Here is a 21680-nt window from a genome sequence, read left to right as displayed (position 1 = left end):
CTTACACAAATAATCATCACAAAATCTAAGTTTGCCCCATTGGAATAGATTGCTGACAATGATCCACCAGTGTCAACAAGCATGCCAAAACTCCTGAAGTACTACTACTACTACAATGGCTCTGTGGATTCATAATTCCCTTACTAATCTTGAATAGCGGCTACTTGTAGATTTGCTGAGAGACTCAATGTTTCTATGATGCTGCTAGTCCTACCCACCCATCAGATCAGTTATGAGTGCCAAGGAAGGACTAATTTTTGCCAATGCTGCAAAAAGCTACACAGACAAGAACAGCCTCCAAAGCCATGCACCTGCTCTTCAGATATTCTGTGCCTGTACTGGAAAACTGAGGCTCTGTAAGCAAATCAGTTTTTGAAAGTGCAGCTAAAAAAACAACCTACCTTTTATTGCAACAGAATAAAAAGCGCATCTTTATTTGCAACCCCTTTAATAGGCAGGTTTCTCCTCCAAAGTGTGAAACGTGGAAAAGGCTGCTGTAGGCTGGGGGGGGCCTTGGAGAACAAGCTAGTGTTACAACTGTGGAATGGGTTAAAACTCGCATGAGGCAGAGACTGTTACCTTTTCCTCCTCACAACAATAAAGAAAGCTGAATTACAGTTTAAGAAGTGTCTACTATTTACTCTGTAGTCAAACAGCAACAAATCAAGAAATGCCCTTTTCTTAAGGCGGTGGCAGGGTAGTCTGCAACTTTTTGTTTTGAAGACACCTGAAGACTCCTGTTCTGCTGACTGTCACGATCAGTCTTGCCAGATCACAAGAAGCAAACAATGCAAGAGTGATGTGCTGGATAAATTAAATAACTCCTATAGGACAGAGAGGCCACAAATTAGAAGTACTATAGTTTACTCCTGCACAAATTAGATTATCCAAAAATGTTTTGATTTAGTAATTTGGTGTGCCTTCAAATATACTGGCTTTTAGCATTACTTTGTCATCAAAGGGTACAGAGTACTCCACTAAGTTACCCAATGCTCTCCAATGTGAGAAGATTTTGGATGTTCTGCGATTAGTTAGGCAGTGATTTCTTTTCTCTCCTGAAATTTACATCTTGAACTTTATTGCAAAACAGAAACCTCTCTAGGACATGTTTTAAAAACTGGAAAAATTGTACTTGGTAAAATGTAGATATTTAATAACCCTGGGAAGGCTTCTAAATATTAGATGCTTATAAAGACTTGGTAAATTCAGGGAAAGGAGGAATAGGTAAGATGAGTGTCTGGGAAATAAAACAGGATTGCCAAGAAATTGACATGACTTTGTGCCAGAGAAAACTTGGCATTAAAAACACACGCCGGCAAAGTTGAATGTATTAAATACACATACTCAGCCCTTCTCTCTACAAACTAATCAAAGAATTTTAGTCAATTACAAACACATGTGATTCCTGCTAGATTTCCTTTGCTGATTAAATAGTTTTGAAAACTGCAGGTCAGAATCATACTACATCTGTCAAGCTTTTCAGGTCTTTCCTCCTAAATCCTCATTACTACTCTGGCAGAAAGTAAAATGTCACGTAACTAAAAAGGCGACAACTGATGCTTTCTTTCCCAATATTTTTTACACTTATCTATACACATACACACACGCAGTTTGCTGGAAGCTTAATATATCTTTTTTTTCCAAAATATAAAAACCTGATATTTGGTGATTTTAATAGTAACTTAGCATACAATTCTGCATATAACAAGGCAGATATCTACCAATTCGATTAAGACTGGCACAGCTCTGGGAATACTGGGAGGACTTTATTGACAGAATAAAAAACTTTACCTATTAAAGAAGTATCTAGTTCAGTGTTAATCAAAGCTTCAACAAAGCCTCGGTTCACAGCAGCATGAAACATTTTGCCTAAATAATCTCAGAAGTGACCAATACTTTTAAAATTCATCCTGTGGCTAACAATTACTTATTTCTAGGATATATGTATATAAATACTATATGCTTCACGTATAGGAATTGTGTGCTATGAGAATGATCATGTGCTTTAGAATAATGCACTGTTAAACTTCCCATTGACAGTAATGGGAAGATCACATATAGTAGGTCTCCAGTTATTTTTTATTCTTCCTTTTCTCTGTTGGGTCCTATGATTCTTTTCATACAGTATCTGAACATCTGCTTAGCCTTGTGAGGTAGTAAAACACTCATTTTACAGATTAATAAAAGAGTAAAATTAGTATTTCCAGCTAAGGCTACTCGTGTAACTACTACTTTCACAGGCAACGCAACACTAACTTCTCAATGCTTTATTAAAATGATTTGTACAGCCTCCCTCAATAAATTCTTCCTGACTAGTATAAAGCTAGCACCATCCTTCTGAGCCACTTCAGCAGTGCTGGGAAGGGTAACTGGGAGTGTAACTGTGAATGAAAACTAAATCATTCCAGGGTACAGAACTACCATGGAAACCAGTTCTGAAGGGAATGGAGAGGCAGGAATCTGAAGTATATCTGTTAAAACTCAGCTTTATATTTTAATCGGTTAAATAGTACTCAGCTCAAGACAGATCAACATATCAATGATTCACGCTGACTTACTGGAAATGAACAAAAATTAATGAAAATCTAGAAGCCTCTTGAAATCTTCCTTTTAAATCAACCACAGCTCCCCACGGATAAATCTTACCAAAGATACTTGAAAAAAATGTAAGGAATCAGTCAAGATTTACCACAGCAGTTCCACAAACTGTACTTACCCAAGCAAGAGTTCAGGTGAGCGGTACCATCTGGTAGCCACATATTCTGTATAGTTAGCATTGCTTCCTTCAGAGAGATTACGAGCAAAGCCTGTCAAAGGAACAGTGCAATTATATCCCATTTTAAGTACAATATGAAATCAGTATCACCACTGACTTTGGCAGTAAGAGATCACATCTATCTAAACAGAGGTAAATTGTTTACAATCCCTGGTGCAGAATGCCTCCAACAATTGTTTGTCTATTGAAATGCAAGCTTTTATTAATATGACACTGAAAGTCAGCATGTCTGCTTTAATGACTACTTTACTTATGTGCTCTCCTAAGAATCGTGTGGGGGTTTTGCTATCACTTTGGTGCTTTGCCATAATCAAAACATACTGGTAAAGCCACCTGTCAGTATGCCATCCAAGCTATTGAACTATTGCCACTAAATGGCACTGAGATGCTGTTTGCAGAAGAAGATTCATTACACTAGAAACATAACACACGCATGGGGAGTAGAGTCTTCCAATCATTGATCACAACTTCTACAGTCTTGCTGCATTCAGTTTTTTAAACTGGTCAAGAAACTGTGTGTGATTCTCATCTAAGAACACTGCCTTCCTGGAAGGAAGGAACAGTGTCATCTCCCCAAAACTACAAAAGGCAGGAGTCTACCAAAGACCAGCAAAAGTGCTTTATATCTGCATTTGGCTCACTCCACATGTGACAGCTTCCCATGCAGACTCTGTTTGCAGAAAAGTATCAAGCGTCTTACAGTTTTCAAACAAATAATTAATAACAAGGTGATACTGAGGACAGATGGATCTTAGCAGCAAGACTCCAGATGTGCAGGCTCCTTCCTAGAGCTCAAACTGAAACAATTTTTTTTGAACTGAAGTGCAGAAGCAACATTTTCAAAATGCTTTCTTACTGGGACATGGCAATAACTGTCCACTTGGTTTAAAATTCACTTCATTGAAATCACTGAGTCTTGCATGAATGATGAAGAAAGGATAAAATTTCCAAAGTGTATTTCATTTGGCAGCTTATTGTGAAGAAGCCCTAACTCACTGACCTCTATGGAACGCTAATTTACTCCCAGCTGAAGTAAAGGTTTGGATGCAGATTGTTATTATTATTAAACTAGTGATTTGAGAAAACAACAATAAATTTGTTACTGACATAGGTTACAGCTGTTACTCTTTGCAATACACCTGTACTGTCAAGAGTTCGTAAACCAAAAGTCATGTATAATGAGGAACAGATATTTTGAAGTTCTCCCAAAATAACAATTCTGATCTGTTCCTATGAAGTCTAATGAATATTACCGATGCTGCTGGAGAAAAGCTGGAAAGCACTTTTTTCTTACATGTTATGTTGGGTTTGGGTAAATTTCTAGACATTATTATATTCAGAACTGCTTAGGCAGCCCTGTTTCTGTTTCAAATTTCATGATCCATCTGATTAATTTTGTCAGTGAAAAATACAATTGTGTGTTTAAACAACAGAGGCAGGATAACCAGGAGCTACACTGAGGAAATGGGACAGCCCAAATGAAGAGTGGGAAGTCCTAAACTGGAGGAGTGGTGGAGGCATCACATGATACAAATAATCACATGTGCTATTGTAAAGCACAGGCCTGACAGCCCACCAGAAGAATCAACAAGTCAAGGATGTGTCCCCTTCCCACCAGGCCAGTCTATTGGAACATAGTCAAAGTCAGCAGCTACTATATCCAGGGACTAGCAGCAGCTAAAGTAGTCTGAAAAGAAAACGATCAGCCCCCAACTCTACAGACTAGGTGCTAAATAAATTTGAAGTGGCAAGACAGAAAGGAAAATTATCATCATGGGCTTCACTGTCTTTATATTGTTGGGTGATGCAAGAAACCACGTGCTGGATTTACTACTGCTCTGACTCTATGACAACATGCTGAAAGATGATGGACAATTAATAACTCAAGAAAGCATAATAAATGTCTAAGGCCACCATTACTTATTTTTTGTCATGGTGGATTTAGCTTATTGTTCCATCCTCCAAATTGTACTGAGGTATTTAAAATAATTTTTTTATACAAAAATAAGAAAAGCTAACTGGGGAGAAGATTAGACTAATTTTAAACAGTGAGAAGGTAAAGGCAGAAGGCATGGGTAAAAGCATCCTATGAAAGCAATGGAGCTAGCAAATACACCATGATGCCAGGGGATCAAAGAAAATAAAGACATTTCAAAGAACAGTAAACAACTCAGAATAGGATAGGAGAGGTGTCAAGAAAAAAGGTGTTAGGGAAAAAGGAAAAGATTTTCAGTTCCTTATAGAAAAATAAGGCAAATTTAAGGTAGACAAAGTAAATCATTCTAACATTAATGACAAGCAAGTACTTAAATAGGTGCCTAGGCATATTAGGGAATCTCCATCATTGAGAATTTTAAGAATAAGCTAAGCAAACATCTGTCAAGAATGACACAGACATGCTTAATCCTTTCTTTGAGTAGGTGGATGAACTAACGAATTTCTTGAGGTCTTTTCCAGTGCTGTGCATCATGATTTCTGTGCTTATGCATCTACAGAGAATAAAAGATCACCAAAACAAGTAATTGGGAAGCGCTGGTGTTGAAGAGGCAAATGCACTAGGCAGAAAGCCTAACTATTTCCAACAGTCAGATGCATCTGCTGCAACCGGCATTTTGTACTGTTCTCTTTTTCCACTTCCATTGGCACAAATGACACCCACACGACATGTGTCCAGGCAAGCACCACATTCAATCTCATTTTTATCTAGCACGATATGTACAGAACACATGGCACAAGGACTATGAAGATCCATCTTGTTAAAAATTTATGAACTTTTCTACTCAAACTGTTTTGTCCACTAGGCTATTCAGAAACACCCAATTACTTTAATATCTGCCTTGGGATGGATGCATAGACCTTTCTCTGCATTTGTTATCACATGAGGAACGTGGCACTGTATGTGACAAATACTTGTCCTCCAAAACATGAATTAAGTTAGGCAGGCAGACAGCATCCGTTAAATCATGTTAAAAGGCCAATATTTATAGGCTTATCTGTACATGTTCGGGAAACACTTGCAGCTAACACCTTTCTGACAGATATTTTACAGCAGTAGCTTAAACTACTAGCAATAACATCAATTAGCAGTACAGCAAACAACTAAAATTGATCCCAAATGATATGAGTTGCTTGGAATTTTAAATTCAACTAAATCTGAAACACTGATCAAAATTCAAACTAACCCACATGAACACTAAAAACAACAAAACTTCCGATAACATAGCTCGTGCCAAGCCCTGCGAGTACATCATGATAGCACATCTTTTCCAACAGCAGAAGGAGAATATGGCTGGAGTGTATGGCCTGGTCAAGCCAATAGGCCAGAACATCACTGCTGATGGAATTCACATTGCCTCTATCTAGTCAGAAAACTGTTGTCCAATATGTGATTGTACCATTTGCCTTTTTATTTTCCTGTAATACTGCTGCACAGAGGATACCGGCACAAGTTCTCACACATAAAAGATCTGTTAGCTGATGGCATACACCAACTCTAAGGCTAACATTACTTTCAGGGGCAATATATTCCCCACCTCCCCCACAAAAAAGGAGGTAGGGAGGGTGATGGCTAGGGAAGATCCTCCTGGTAAGGTTCTTCCCCATGAGGGGATAGGAGGTGAGAATGAACAGTCCCCATCAGGACCCACCCCTATTGGCTATCAGCCTTGACTGGAGCACACAGTGATCAGGGACAGGCACTGCCTCCTCACTGGTTGCTATGCTCTGTGCAGTGCAGCAATTGGGTCCCTTAACGAGGCAAAGCCAGTGCAGGGGGTAAAGGGGTAGAGAGGGAGCTCTGGCACCAACAACCCCAGCGGAGTTTGCTTTGCGAGGGAACGGCCTTGAGAATAACCGTGTGGATTAGACAAAGATCCTGCCCGGTCAGCTCTGGGCAACACTACCATGGCAGCCTAGGCACAGAGATGCCAGCAGAGGGTGGTCACAGCGGTGTAGACAGGAGTCCCATGGCTACCAAAACAAGTAAAGCACACAGGGTACTCTAATACCCTGATGATCTGTCAGAGCTGTGCAGTTTCTTACACTGCAAAATAAATTACCCTCAACTGAAAGAACTCACATGGACCAAACCTTCTAAGGCTTTTTCTAGAACAGTTATTGTTTCTGATTGCTTAAGCAAAAATGCCTTCAGGATTACGAGAAATATGCAGTACTGCAAATGGCAAATGCCTTTTTTGTGTTCCTAAAAAAATACTTCATTTTTTTAACAGTTCTTCTTTTCATTCAAAATTGCAGAGGTTTGAAATGACAGCTTTCAAATCGCTCTCACTGAAAAGTGCCCTTGGGAAGCACTATGGAATTGTTTTCTATTTACCAAGCCAAACTGTAAGCTTTTTAGAGGGAACAAAATTTTATTCTGTGTTTATGTAGCATTTAGAACAAAAGTACAAATTGCTGGAACAGTGTATATTCTGCCTTGTCTTCTGGGGATTAATCCCATGGGCAAAGTTCAGCTTGTGCTTAGATGCTGATTCTTCAAAACCTTAAAGCAGATATTAAACAGGTATTGATAAATCAGGAAACATCAAAGTTAGCATTACACACAAAAGTCTGACTCTATCCCCTAGCCGTTCAGTCATTAATCATATGTAAACATGTGATTCCTTGATTAATACAACAATAAAAGTTGACCTATATACAACAGTTCACGAAAGCCAGTAGTTTAAAAAGTATATAAAAAGTATAATTTTATTCTATCTTTACTGAACAAGGAAGAACAATTTCCTTTAAAATGCAGGTCAGATAAACGTAGTTTTTCTAGGCTCCTACTCAGCTTATTACCTGCACTGTTCTCAGCTAAGTGCCAGTAACACTGCTAGTAAAAACCTGAAATACAGGAAGAGAAAAATGCAGCATTTCTATTGACATGTTAATACAATTATTTCACAGGCTATGTAAATTAGAGCCCAGAGATCTTTCAAATTAAAATACCAGCCCACAAACCTGAAGAAGAATTCAATTCTGACCACTAAAAGGGTTTTAAACTCTGATAAGAATAAGGTGAAACTCCACTGCAAGACTTTGGTTAAAAAAATAAGCAGCAGGTATCCATTTCACTTACCAAAGTCACACAACTTCAGAACATCATTGTGGCTTATTAAGAGATTCTCTGGCTTGATATCTGCAGTAGCAGAGTGAGACAGAGGAAAAAAAATGCTTTTAATGTCTCTTTTTAATTTTGAACTTTGTTAACAAATATTATTTCATTATAACTTATTTAGAGATATTCAGGCAATCATAAATGAAGCATTACAAGAGCAACTGCTGAAACAGCTCCCAGCAATTCTGTTTGTGAACATGTAGAATTAATTTTCTGCCTTTTGAAGTCTTCTAAAGTGTTTCCCAATAAAATATGGGAAGATAAAAGGTGTTTACAGATGTGCCTGGGCAGCAAACCAATTCACAGAATAACTGCAAGCAGCAAAATTACACAAAGAACCGACACTTAATTACCCAGTTAACCAATAAAACATTGAGTGTGTTGTGTTCAACATTTTCAGTTATTATGATCTTTATAACCTCTTGTCAATTCTTTAGAAAAAATATGTTTTCTAGTTTTAAGTCTTTTTTTTATTCCTATAAGGTCTCTCCTCAGCCTCCTCTTCTCCATGCTAAACAACCCCAGTTCCCTCAGCCACTCCTCATAAGACTTGTGCTGCAGACCCTTCACCAGCTTTGTTGCTCTTCTTTGGACACAATATAAAGCACTTGCATATATTTATGTTAAATGCAAATTGCTTCAAGTTGTAACATCTTTCTCTTTAGAAAGTAAATTCCTACTTGGGGCTTATTTCCATGTAGAGAACTATACACTTACCTCTATGAACAATATCGTTCTTATGGCACCAATGAATTGCTTTAATTAGCTGATAGATATAGCTTTTCACTTTTTCTGGTGGAACTCCATTTGGCATTTCTTCTAGCAATTCTAGCATATTCTAAATGTTTAAAAGACATTATTAAAAAGAGTTATATACAGTAGTTGCTAGAAGATAACATGCTTTCAGCATTCTGAATCAACATACTTAGGCCAGTGAGTCTGGCTACGCAAAACCAGCAGTTTAATATTCATAGAGCGTATTTTAATCGTAAGCATACTACGAGCTTTTTTTCATTCCAGATAAAGCACTTGTGAAGACAATAATCCTTAGAGGTGAACGACAAATATATCACAAGGCCTAAAAGACTGTCATCAAGCCACTTGTCCTAACTATCCTAAAACTTCAGTTACAAGAAGTTGCTTAAACAAACACCACGTCAATGTAGCTACATAAAAAGTTTAGTAGAGCACAGCATTTTGTAAATAGCGACTGTACTTTAACATACTGTTTTCTTTGTTATTAAGATACTTCTGCTGCTTGGACATAGCAAGGCCATGATTAATCACAAACCATATATGTATGTATAGCTGTAGTTAAAGAAACACAAGCCTGTTAGTGCAAATGAAGTAACAGATATGAAAATGTCTCAGAGGCATAAACTGCAACCTAGAGAGTACCCTATAACTGTTTTGATCTTTAACATATTCACACTACGGTAACCACGGCCATATTAACTGTTCTATGGGCACACCTAGGGGAAAAATAAACTGATTGTTTAAACCTGTAAATTTCTTCTTTGAAAAACAACACTTAGATTTCCATTATGTTAGCAAATGTCTCCAATTTCGCACAATTAGAAGTACAAAGGAGTTTGTTCTCTCAGTCCTTAATGCATAATGGACAGCAGTCACCCACTTGAAGACAGAAGAGTCTTATTTACTGAAATCTGAAATAGAAATAGGCATTTTGGCTATATTGCCTTACACAACTCATTTAAGCATAGATTTGAGTATTTGGTCAGATTTTTCATTTAAAATAAATCTGCCTTGTCTTTGACAAATATTTTCTTTAGCCATGTAACAATATTTTTGAGGTTTCTCTTGTAAAATACTTTAAAGAACACAAATAGAAGACAAATTAAACGGACACTTTTGTAATATTTGAAAACATTTCTAAGTTTCATGGCCTGTGAATAATTACTGGAGCTTATGTGCTTCATTCTAAGTTTCCTTAGAAATACAGTTCAAATGTAAGAAAAGGAATTTTCTGTTAAGAAACCATATTGATTTTAGTTAGGCTCTTCTTCCACATAGAAGCCTGTGGATCTGGATAAGTAAGTCAAAAAGTTAGTGTTACAAATATGAACTAAAATAGTACCATCAACACAGTGAGACATAATCCTACATGAAGACATTAACTAAGGGGATGATGAATAAAGGAGATTAGACTAAATGTGAATTTAAGTAATCTGGATTTGAGCATTGCAGAGCTAAGACTCCCTCAAGGCCACAAGGGGCTCATCACCAGTTAAAGCGAAAATTAGCCTACTACACTACTTTTTACTTAATTCCTTCTACACTTCCCTCATCCAGAAAAATACAGAAATCATCCTGGTCTTCAAAGAAACTACTGTGGAAACTATCTGACATATCTGAAAATAAGAAACATTTATGAACTGTGAAGATTACCTGAAAATAAAGGTGACCATTAATACAGAACTGACATTAGGCACGAGCTATACATAATGTCTACCTTTATCATTATATTATTTTATTCTAATGCAAATAATGTTAGATTTTGCAGTCTGATGTCTTTACCAATATTAACAATTTTTGAAGTATACTCAATTAAATATCTTTTACTTAGGCTGCTCTTCTAACCCACTGCTACAGCAAGCTTAGCCGAGTCAGCTATAATACAAAATTAAATGTATGTTCTAAGTTGGTGTATGATCAAAGGAATTCATGTTTGGAAAAATTACAAGGAACACGAGTGGAACAAGTCAAGCTTTGGATGTTAGATCTAAGTAACGTACTATGCTAGAAGTTGCTGATCTGCCAAAACTGATTTCTGCCAAACTGTGGGCTAATATAGGTCATCTCACATTATGCCATAAAGTTAAATGATATAATAAATTGTAAATTGAGGTAAAGGAGACATGGTATTTAGGGTGAGGAAACTTCCCACGAGAGAGAATTGACTGATGAGGACTATCACTCAGACTGCAACACCACACTTGCAGGACATTAAATCAAAGTTTCAATCATCGGAACAATATCTGATGAAAAGTACAAAGATATATATATTTAAGCTTGTGTTTATTTTTTACTGTGTGTATCCAAATACCATCTAATTATTTCCATGAAGAAATGTTAAATGGTTAGAATTCAGAGGGAAGGTCTGCCTTCATAACAAAAAACCCTTAATGAAAGGCCAATCTGTTCTAGGTTGTTTCTACCTGGAAAAAGACCAGGATGCTTGGCAGTAGTAGGCCAACCTAAAGAAATTTTGGAATCGTTTCAAACAATGTCAGGATTGAAAATAATGACAGTGATCTTTCCCAAATCCCTCTAAGCAACTATTGACAGTGGCCTTGTTACAGAAATACAAAACAAATCCTATTTTTAACAGGGAAGGATGGAGAAAGTTGAAACAGATTCCAAGGTCAAAAGCCTGCGATCCCGTTTTGGAAGACCATGTCAAGACTCATTACAAAACATAACACAGGACAGTTAATTAGCTTTAAAATTAAACTGGAACAGGAATTTTGCATGTTCTTTTTTTTTTCCTTTAAATTATATGTATTCCAGTCTACATAATTTGAAAATGTTTGTATGCCTATATGGAAGTACTTTTTTCTAATACCAAAACAGGAAGTAAAAACAATAGTAAAGTTACCAGTGTTGCTTTCTCATAATAAAGGTCTAATTACAACAACTCAGACTGTATTAAACTGTACTCTCCTGTTCCTGTTTTTAGACTAAAATAGCTTAATTTTCGACAGTAAAAGTAATTTTGAAGACTCTTCCAATAAACTGATGATTTAGCTGTAGCAAGGATAGTACAAACTCAACTCACTTTTTCCACATATTCAAAAACTAAGTATAATTTTCCTCTTCTTCTGAAGGCTTCCTTCAGCTCCACTATGTTCTCCTGTTTCAAAGTGCGAAGCATTTTAAGCTCTCGTAAAGTGGTTTCTTTGACTTCTTCATTTTCTAGAGTGCAAAATAAAAGTGATAGAGTAAAACTTAACTAAAAATGAAAATAGAAAGCCCAAGTAACAAGTGTTATAAATCTTTACTTTGATTAAATTCTGTTTCTAGATATTACAGAAGAAAATAATTATTTTCCAGTGTGGACTCTCTCTGCTGCCTGGATGCTTCTGCACTGGAAGAAAAGTAACTGGGAACTGTGCTATTAATATGTCACCCTCATCGATTTCCTGTCACTACTATACAGATTTTCAGTGGGAGAAAAAGTCATAAGAAACTAATCATTTGCATTTCTATTTTTTTCATGTTCAAGAGCACCGATATGCTTTAAAAATATGTATGCATGTGTACAGACCCATCTTCCACCCCACAAACACAAGTTACATGCATAAAGCACTGGAAAGGTTAATATGTCTTCAGCAGAAAGACTGGAATGCAAACCTCATGTTTGAACAATGTTAGATAAATCTATTTGATTCTAAAATCATTTTATTCTCCCAAAGCCATGAGAAATTTTAAACTCAAGCACAGATCTCTTAAGACCTGTAAGTTTCCCCCCCAAGGCATTCAATGGACGTGCAACAAAGCAGACTGGTATAGCCACCACAGAGGGCAGTAGAGTCAGTAGTGATTCAACAAAGCCTTGAATCCGATTCGAGGACTCAAGACATTTAACTGTTGTTTTGGCAATTTAATTGCCTGAAAGTTGATGAAGAAAGGAGGAGTATTTTACTAAAACTCTGTACACTGCTTATGATCAAGGTGTCTTGAACTGACTGGATTCTAGAGGATACTACCAACAAAACATCAAGTACATCACATTATATTAGGTTTTATTTTTCATTTAGTAAAAAGAAAACCATTGATTTAGTAAATTTGCCCAGGTACATGTAGAAGTAAGGTCCTTAAGAGATTAGGAACTGTTATCCACAACAGAAGGACAGTAAATAGGATATGACTGCATATGTTCAAAGATAAATCACATTTGCAGGTCATGTACCACAAAGACGGTCAGAGATGCAGAAAGAAAAAAACAAGGAAGAGAAATTGGTTTTTTCAAGCAAGCAAAAGGCAGAAACAGGTTTGCTGGAGAGAGAGAATAACACAGGTCGTGCAATATAATCATCACCAGAAGAGAGGCGAAAAAAAATGTAGCAGGACAGAAACCAAAATACTACCATCACAAATGTTTTGATTAAAAAAATATATAGTTTAGAGCAATCTAAATAATTTCATTTTAAAACTGAGCGCTTGGTGTTGGTTTGCATCAGCTTGATTACATAATTACATCTATAGCGCAACACTCCAGCGCATTTACCATGCATATGTCAAAAACAGCAGCAAAAAAATCAGTGAAACAAAAATGGCAACAGAAACAATTACAGTATATTCCGATTTCTAATGTACTACCATATTACTGATACAGATGTGAAATCAGCTATATCAAATCCATCAAAAAAACTTCTCTCATATTTCCAGAAACTTATAAACAACTAGCTACAACCCTGAACAGCAGCCATCAATCATGTAAACCGATATTACTAGTACTCTTGGAAAGCCAGGCCTAATGGCACTGTTACATTTTTGTTTCTATTTTTTTAGTAGCTAAGCTAATATAGTAATCTTGTTTAGGATATAATACTGAGATTCACTGCCTAGGATCTGTACTGAATAGCCATAATGAGTTCCAAAAAATAATTCTTAGGTACTCTAATGACCTGATCAAGATTGACACCACAATGAAATGATCTCCCACGTTCTTTTAGCAGGAACTTGAAACATATTTCTCAACAGCAGAGCTAAAGATTTACCAAATGCATCCCTCAAGTGTCTGGCAAAATCAGCCACAAATGAAGAGTTTGCATGGCATAAAATAGACACAAATCAAACTTTGCCATGTCTAACTGACTGAAAATTACAGTCCTTGTAATCAACGACCAGCAATCCTAAAACAATAACAAAAAAAAAGTTTGCTAAAATAAAGTGGTTGCTGTTTCTTCAAACTACATTGTTAGCTTTTAGCTAGAGCCTTGATATATGGCAAATCACAGCTGCACTGTCTCAGACAGGGATGACTTCTCTTATTACTTCATCCATGGCTTCTCCTTCTGTTTGCTCTAGCCCATCAGGGACCAGGGCTAGCTTCTGATGTACACAAGGTAGTTGCTTTTGCAGTTGACTGCCAGTTTTGCCTGTAATAGGATATTTGGATTCACCGTCCCCCAACAAACACAGGTCAGAGAGTACGTCATGCCTTGCACTATCTTTGGTTTTATTATTGCTGAGTGAGGAACAGGCGTGTGCAGCACTGGCAATAATTTCCATGTGTCCCGCATCCTGCCACCCACTCTGCCAGCCACTGTAAAGCCTTGCAGGCAGTTGGCTTCTCCCCCTACTCAGCAAACTCAGCAACACTGGGGAGCTGAGAGAAGAGGCCAAAGAGCAAGTTTCCTGTGGAGAGTGGAGCCTGCTGAAGAGAGGGCAGAGCTGCTGCCTACCATCTTCAAATACTCTCATGGATCCCTGAGAGGTCCCTGACTTTGTACCGCTGAAATGCTCAGTGACCTCTCTCTGCCTTGTCCATTTACCACTTCAAGTGCTCCGAACAGTTAGATCCCCTCCCACAGATGAAGGGTGATAAAGCCCAAAGACTGTGCAAGCTATGTTCTGATCGCATCCAGTCTCCAAGTGATAGAAATCAAGATCACGTATGGCACCACAGTCTGAGCCATATTAAGACATGTGAACCAAGAAAGAAAAGTAGTTAGCTAGCTGAAGTCTACAATGCAGTCCCTAAGCAGGTATGAAGGATCAAGTACCTTGAATATTCAGAGTAATAAATCCTCATCATTTTAAAATCATGTATTGATATGATACTTATTTTAACTGGAGAGTTAAACAATGCAGTTATAGACATGAAAGATTATGCAGCAGCAAAGGTTACCTTCACTGTCTTTGAATTTCTTGATAGCCACAATTTCATGTGTCTCCTGCAAGAGAAAAGCAAAAAAAAGGAAATGAACAGGATCTGTTGTGATTTTTCTGTTTTCTTTTTTTTCCTCTGAGTGTCAAACAAGGAACAAAAAAGCAGTCAGAAACATTTCACAACGCAAACCAAAATTAATTAAAAATCCAGTAAATACTTCAGGCAAAATGCAACACAAAAACATGTGTGGCAAGAAGGCCACAAAGAGGAATCTCAGTATGATAAAACGGAGTTAAATGAAAAAAAATCATATTTAAATACCTTGTACCAGATATCAATTAAGATTTCAGAAGAGTTGCTTCGGTGACTCTTGTTGCTTAGTTTTTCTGAATACCAAACAATTTTTTATCTGACCAAAGTATGAGTGTGGGTACTTGTCTTAGTAAGCTGAAATGAAAATACTGTACTAGCATGTGGGCAAGGCTTACAATGAGACCTGTAATTTTGGTTACCACAAGGTTTTGGGTTTCAAAGTTCAAATACTCCAAAAGAACCTGATTTTAGGAAGATAAATTCTCTTTCCTTCCTTAAAAACAAGTTGTCATCTTAAGGCAAGCCTATCCAAAATTAGAATCACTAATTGCATTTGAAAGTGTTAACCTGTGCTTACTATATGGTCATAGGTGACAACTTCTTAATGCCTCCCTACCTTTGCATTCCTCTATTATTCTCTGTTCTCACCAAACCTGCTCATCATAAGTATCATGGTTTAGCAAAAATAGGTCACATTTTTCTCTTAAATGAAAATTTCTCTTGTGTAGGCAGGAACTCGTTCATCACACAGCCCAAACATAGACAGCATGACATGACTAGTGCAGGTATGTTCATATAATGACGCAGCACCTGCATTTTCATATTGTGGTGGAGAAGGAGCTTTGAAGTCACAGAATAAGGATGTGTGAGCAGACAGGCAATAGGCTACCTGGGTTACCTGGTGAGCTAGATCTAGCTTACACACCTATTCCGAACATCACAGTTTCATAAAACCCCTGACGTCCCACTATTTAAATTGCATACAAAGGCAGATTGGAGAACTGCAATAAAAGTGTGAAGCCCTTTTGGAATACCTGAAGATGTGTCCATAACCAAATGAATAACAGAAACATTTACTCCATTTTTCACTTCGAGTGGTCATAACACATGAACCTGTAAAACACCTGATCCCATTTAAAATAAAAGCATCTGGAAAGACTACTGTAATTAATGCCTTTTAAGGCCTTTAAAAGAAGGTCAATAATATTTTTAATAAAAATGAGCTTGCAAACAAACATAAGAATACACACATATATATATATGTGTGTGTGTCTAATTTTCATGCTTAAAAATTATATATACTTTGATCACCATTTGTAATACCTGTCCAAAAAGCTTGGAAGCATTATGTTGTGTATTGATTTAAGTGACCAAGCTATACCTACCTGCCACCGAAGAACATCAGTTCAGCAGAGCAGCACATGCTACTAAATCTTAGAGAGAACTTGCATTGCTTTTCGGGTACTGAAACCTACCCCTCATGTATACTGGTCTAATCTTAAGGCTGATAAATTACATAAATTCAGCTGAAATACTGTGAAGGTCCAAGCACTACCCTTTGCTCAACCAATTTACAGAACAGCAAAGAAAAGGATGACAGAATGGAGGACATAATCCACATTTCAGGTTCAGAGTGATTCTGAAAGGCTTATCTATCACTTAGGGACATGACTTAGTAGTGGACAGGAACCATCGGACTCAATGATCTCAAAGGTCTTTTCCAACCTAGTGATTCTATAATTCTATGTCAAATTCAGTCCCTAAATATTTTTATTTCAGGAAGCTTACAAACTGACCCATCTAAACTAAACTGAACAGACTATTTTACTAATTATATTATTACTAAGTTTCAGCATTGTTGTATTTAATACCTCTAATTATAGTAATAATAGTAACAGTTACTAGCACTATGAAGGAATGCTGATAAGAGTGTAAGTAAACATAGCTTATTTGACTTCTGGTATCCACTGTTAGGTGCTCTGGCAAATTAAGCCTCTGAAAGGTTTTGCAGAAAAGGAACACTAATTGCCCTAAAAAGCCTCTGCTGACTGAAACATGCCTACATTTAGACAGTATGCATACATCACTTTGCAGATGAGCCAAATTTATCCATTTCACATGAAGGAAAGGAAAAAATTCAGCAACCATTGACTGGCTGTTCTTTTATTCTTGAAGCAATGACTAAGTACACTGAAAAAAACTGTGGAAGTTAAAAGCTGTTGCCTCACTCAGAAAACAATTCTGCATCATTCAAGGAATCTAGTCCATGTGGCTTCTCTGCTATATGCTACTGTCCCTGATATGTACAGTTAATTTGATTATTTTGGAAATTAAGTTTTAAAAATTCTTGGGTCACAGTCTTGCAAAGAGTGATGTAAGAGATGTTATCAAATAGCCTGTGGGATTTTGACTATTCCCAGTACTTAGAACAAGTGTGGCGATACGAAGAACTAGCACATAATAGCAACACACAGTGGGAAGAAAGTTACCCAAACAGTTCAAAATATATTTAAGAACTGTTCATTTGAAAAGCTTTATCACCTTATTTTTTAATTACTAATTAATGGTATTGTAATTAAGCAACCAAGAACTTACAGATGACATCTTCTCTATCCCAACAAATAATATATTTAAATAACCTGAAGTGAAAAAACATCAAAATGAGACTAGACAACAGGTGCTTTGAGGTGCTGCACTACTAACAGTTTGTTCATCCCTAAGCAGAGACATTCGTGTCTAGGCTTCTTGGAGGACCTCATCCTAGAAAATTTGACACAAGGCATAAGCACAGAAAAAGGTTCTTAAAAAATAGGTAAGATTATGTCACTCAGAGAGTTACATCATTCAGCTATAATTTTACTTCCTGACTCGATATGCTTAAAAGAATTTCTCAAGCATGGAATTTTTAAGCAATCAAAAGAATAAGTGTTCATAAAAATCAACAAATGTGACTAGAGATACTGATATTCAATACTGAGCACATGCCATGGAGAAACAGCATATTGCTGCCTTTACTTAGATGGTGGTTCTCCTGCAATATCTAGTACACTGCATCACAGTTTTATGGCAATATATCAAGTGGCATCTTAAGATAGGATATTGCATGTCCTGTGATTGGCACTTGTTTTCCATTTGTGCAAGTAGAAGGGTATAATGCTCAAAGATAAAAGTATGCCTGACTTCTGCTAGGAAAAGTGAAATCAATTGCATTCTCTACTCATAGCCAATATTTACATTTTATAAAAATAATCTAGAAGCAGGAAGGAAACTGTGATCTGATCCTCACTGATTCATAATTACATTCACATAATTTAGATTATCACAATAGCAACAACAAAAAAAATCAAAAAAAAAATCTGCCAAACACATCTCACAGCTAATATCTTTTCTGAACAAAGTAGTACGGTTTGACTTGCATAAGCATGATTACATTATTCAGTATTAAAGCATTTAGGACAGATCTTTCAATAATCTTGATTCCAGAAAAAAATCACAGAACATTAAACAATCACCAGAGAGGCAACAGAAGCTCATGAAACCATTACATGACAGTAAAGGATTTATCTTTTTAATGAGTGACTTAAAACGAAGCTTTTTTAAAACCAGCAAATTCATTTTTCAAAGTTACTCTCAAAACACGAAGATAAAACATCACCATTTTAATCCATATTGATCAATGTATCATAAATGTAACGTTTGTCGTGATAAAAGTCATTAAACTTAGGCCAAGCTACCTCACAATGCAAGTTCTGAGAAGTAAAAGGCATCGTTACCTGCATGTAAATCAGGTCCTTAACACACTGCCCAGACACTGTCCTGACTCCATTTGCATTCTGCCTTAAAACGCTCTACATTTGGACATTGCTAACAGATGAGAACACAGCTTCCCATCTTCTCTAGACTTCTAATATTAGGTGCTGGTAATTTTGCAATATTAGAATAGTTTCCATAGACCAGAGAGATGTGCCAGGTGACGGATTCAATTTCTTCTTTCAAACTGTTTGACACTGGGAAGTAGAAACCATAGCACTGTGTATTCTTCTACACCTAAAATATTTATGGAAATTTCCCTCAAGAAGTGTTTCGCTGTTTTTACCTTGTATTTCTCCATTGAGAAAACTCCGATTCTCCTATTTTTCAGTATTAAAAAAAACCCACACCACCACAACTGAAAAAAACAACTATGAAAAATCATTCCTAGCACAGGAGAACTTTCAGGAAATTACCTCCTAATCCCAAAGTCCTGTTTATTTTTAGAAAAAGACAGAGCCTCTGGTAAATAATGATGGAACAGTATACCTGAGTTTTCATAAGGCCTTTATTTACTGGAAAATTTATTATAATTTTTCCAACACATATATGTTACAGATGGCTTCAGAAGCATCTAGAATGAACTGCTACAACTCAATTTTATATTTCATGAAAGCAGAATATTATTTACTAACCAGCTAAGTGCAGCAGAACACTTAGCAGAACGAAGATCTATGTACCTCACATACCCACTTCAAAGATAATGTCCACAGTCTCCTAGTTAAGGAAATATAGAAGGAAGAACTACAGAAAGCTTGAACCACTCTGGTAGGAAATATCAGGAAGTCTGTGCAATGATGAAAAGCCTTTTTTTTTTTTTTTTAATGCAAGCAGATTGACATAATTTTTCATATTTCTTTATCTCTGTCTTTCAGAAAGGCTTGCAACAACTGTGTTGTCTGTTCAGATGTTATGGGTAAATCTTTGCATTACCCATTCTACTTACCTGGTTTAAATGAAGTGTAATTTAAGGGAATTATAAATCGCAAGAATTTCTCAACCAACTATTGGATGAATCTGTAAGCTAAATGACTGACCCATCTGTATCCACATACTTGCAGACTGGGGTTCCCCTTTGAACTACCCCAGCCTCCAGCAGCAGGCTTGAGAATGACCAAAGGGCTCCCTCTCTGCAGGTGGCAGAAACTCTCCAGACTGCAGTAAGTTTACAGGCTCACAGGATGGCTGGGGCTGGAAGGCATCTCTCAACCAATCTTATACGCCCCTCATCCTTGGGGCTATTCTGAATAGCCTTGGAGAGATTAACAATCTGCTAGGACAAGATTTGGAGCAACTTGCCGTAGCTGACCCTCCTTTGAGCAGTTACTAGGAGACACACCTGAATTCTGCATTACAATGTATGCATTTTGTATTCTTCAGAAACTTGAGATCTACCAATTTATGGCACCCCACCCACTCTACCTTCCATAAAAGTTACATGCATATTACCCTTGCAGGCTAGTCCTTTCCACCTTCATCTATGACCAGCAAAGGTGCTCAGAGTGATTCAGCGCAGGATTAAAGTCAATGTGCTCTTGCTCCTCTCTGCTTAAATGGAAGAAGTGACTTCCTTAGTCTCTCAAGGAAGCCTAAGGGGTCCCATCCCTCTGGACGGAAGTTAGCTCTGTGCAAATTCTCCGTGCATCCTCTCTTACATTATGCTAAGTCTGGCTTTTCAAAAACTTTGGGAATTACCAGTTTCTTTAACCCACGGTTATAACATTAGCGTTTTAAAATCCTGACAACCCTAAAATACCACCCTGAAAACAACACTTGAAGGAAATGAACCTACTCAGTAATTTCTGCTAACTACTAGACTGACGATAGTGGTTAGCACTGTAACTTCCATTGTTCCAAATGGGGTTTTCACATTTATTCACAATTTTCTCCAAACAAAAAAGTAAATATGTGTTCCCAAGAATTTGCACAATAGTGTAATGAGAAGGACCTGGAATAAAAAGTAGCTTTTTAGTACTATAAATGCAGCTATTCTGGCTCTTCACAGTAAACTAGTACTACTGTACAAATTTTTATTTTTTTTTAATAATCTGGCCTTCATTTCATCCTATTGTTGCACTAATCTATGATTTTAAAATATGACAGTACTGTTAATTCCAATCCTAGATGTGATACAGAACTCAAATTTGGTAAATGGCTATAATTTTTTTCTGATCTTGAAAGCTCAATAATAGTCATTTCAGTTTCATACTCAGTCCTTTTCCAATCCAATTTGATATTTTTGCCTCTTAAGTCTGGAAACTGTGATGCAATTTTGGAATAAAATAAGGCTACTCATAAATAGCATAATATTGCATTGGGCAGATACCGGTATTACTTGATTACTTCTTATACCATGACCTTGACATGCAGAACACAAGTGATAACAAAGTGATAGAGTAGGAAGGCAACCTGTATTACCTTTATGGTTTCTTTTAAGATACTCCTGACTCCATGAATGCAGAGGGAAGCAGGATGCTTATAATTACACAGTATTTCTTAATTCCTTGTTATTACTAATGTAATGTTCTTTCCCTGGGCAACTCATAACCCAGGAGCCAGTAGAATATATTGGAAAATACTGCTTTGGGGGTTTATTTGTTTGTTTAGTTGGGTTTTTTTTTTGGTGGCGTGGTGTTTGCTTTAAGCATGCATTAATGTCAATCTTCAGTATTATTCCAACTTCAAGTGTCAAAATAGTCCCAGTGTGACTGGCTAAGCATCAAGTTTTAATTTTGTAATCTCTCCTTCTGCAACTGATACAATCTATTTTTTATCTAGTGCTTTCACACTTTAAATTTTGGTGGTTTTTCTTCTTATCAACAATCTGACAGGCATTATTTTAATCTGTAAAACGAGACCTACTATGAATCAAATTCAGACTTGTAAAGCAGGTTCCTGAGGCTAAAACTCTTCAGGTGGAATTCAGCTGTAGATTAAGACACGTAAATTCAGATATCTGCATGTCAGTTGGGTGTTCAAATTTCTACTTAAACAAGCAGAGCTGAACAGCATTAAGTTGACCA

The 21680-nt window shown here is 36.8% G+C and overlaps 1 protein-coding gene across 4 annotated transcripts in view; it reads right to left on the bottom strand.

Moving 5' to 3' along the window:
- Positions 1 to 21680, bottom strand: part of CDKL5 (cyclin dependent kinase like 5) — a 122015-nt gene that overhangs the window by 38420 nt on the left and 61915 nt on the right. For all 4 annotated transcript variants that reach the window (XM_054071407.1, XM_054071427.1, XM_054071438.1 and 1 more), the window contains exons 4-8: positions 14773 to 14818; positions 11695 to 11831; positions 8613 to 8733; positions 7857 to 7916; positions 2717 to 2807 (exon numbers count right to left, since the gene is read on the bottom strand). In XM_054071407.1, coding sequence (XP_053927382.1) covers positions 2717 to 2807; positions 7857 to 7916; positions 8613 to 8733; positions 11695 to 11831; positions 14773 to 14818 — 455 coding nt within the window. The remainder of the gene's footprint in view (positions 1 to 2716; positions 2808 to 7856; positions 7917 to 8612; positions 8734 to 11694; positions 11832 to 14772; positions 14819 to 21680) is intronic.

The sequence above is a fragment of the Cuculus canorus genome, chromosome 1 (assembly GCF_017976375.1).
Source record: "Cuculus canorus isolate bCucCan1 chromosome 1, bCucCan1.pri, whole genome shotgun sequence".
NCBI lineage: Eukaryota > Metazoa > Chordata > Aves > Cuculiformes > Cuculidae > Cuculus > Cuculus canorus.
Note: the sequence above shows the minus strand (reverse complement) of the source record. Positions and strands in the feature narration are given on the sequence as shown.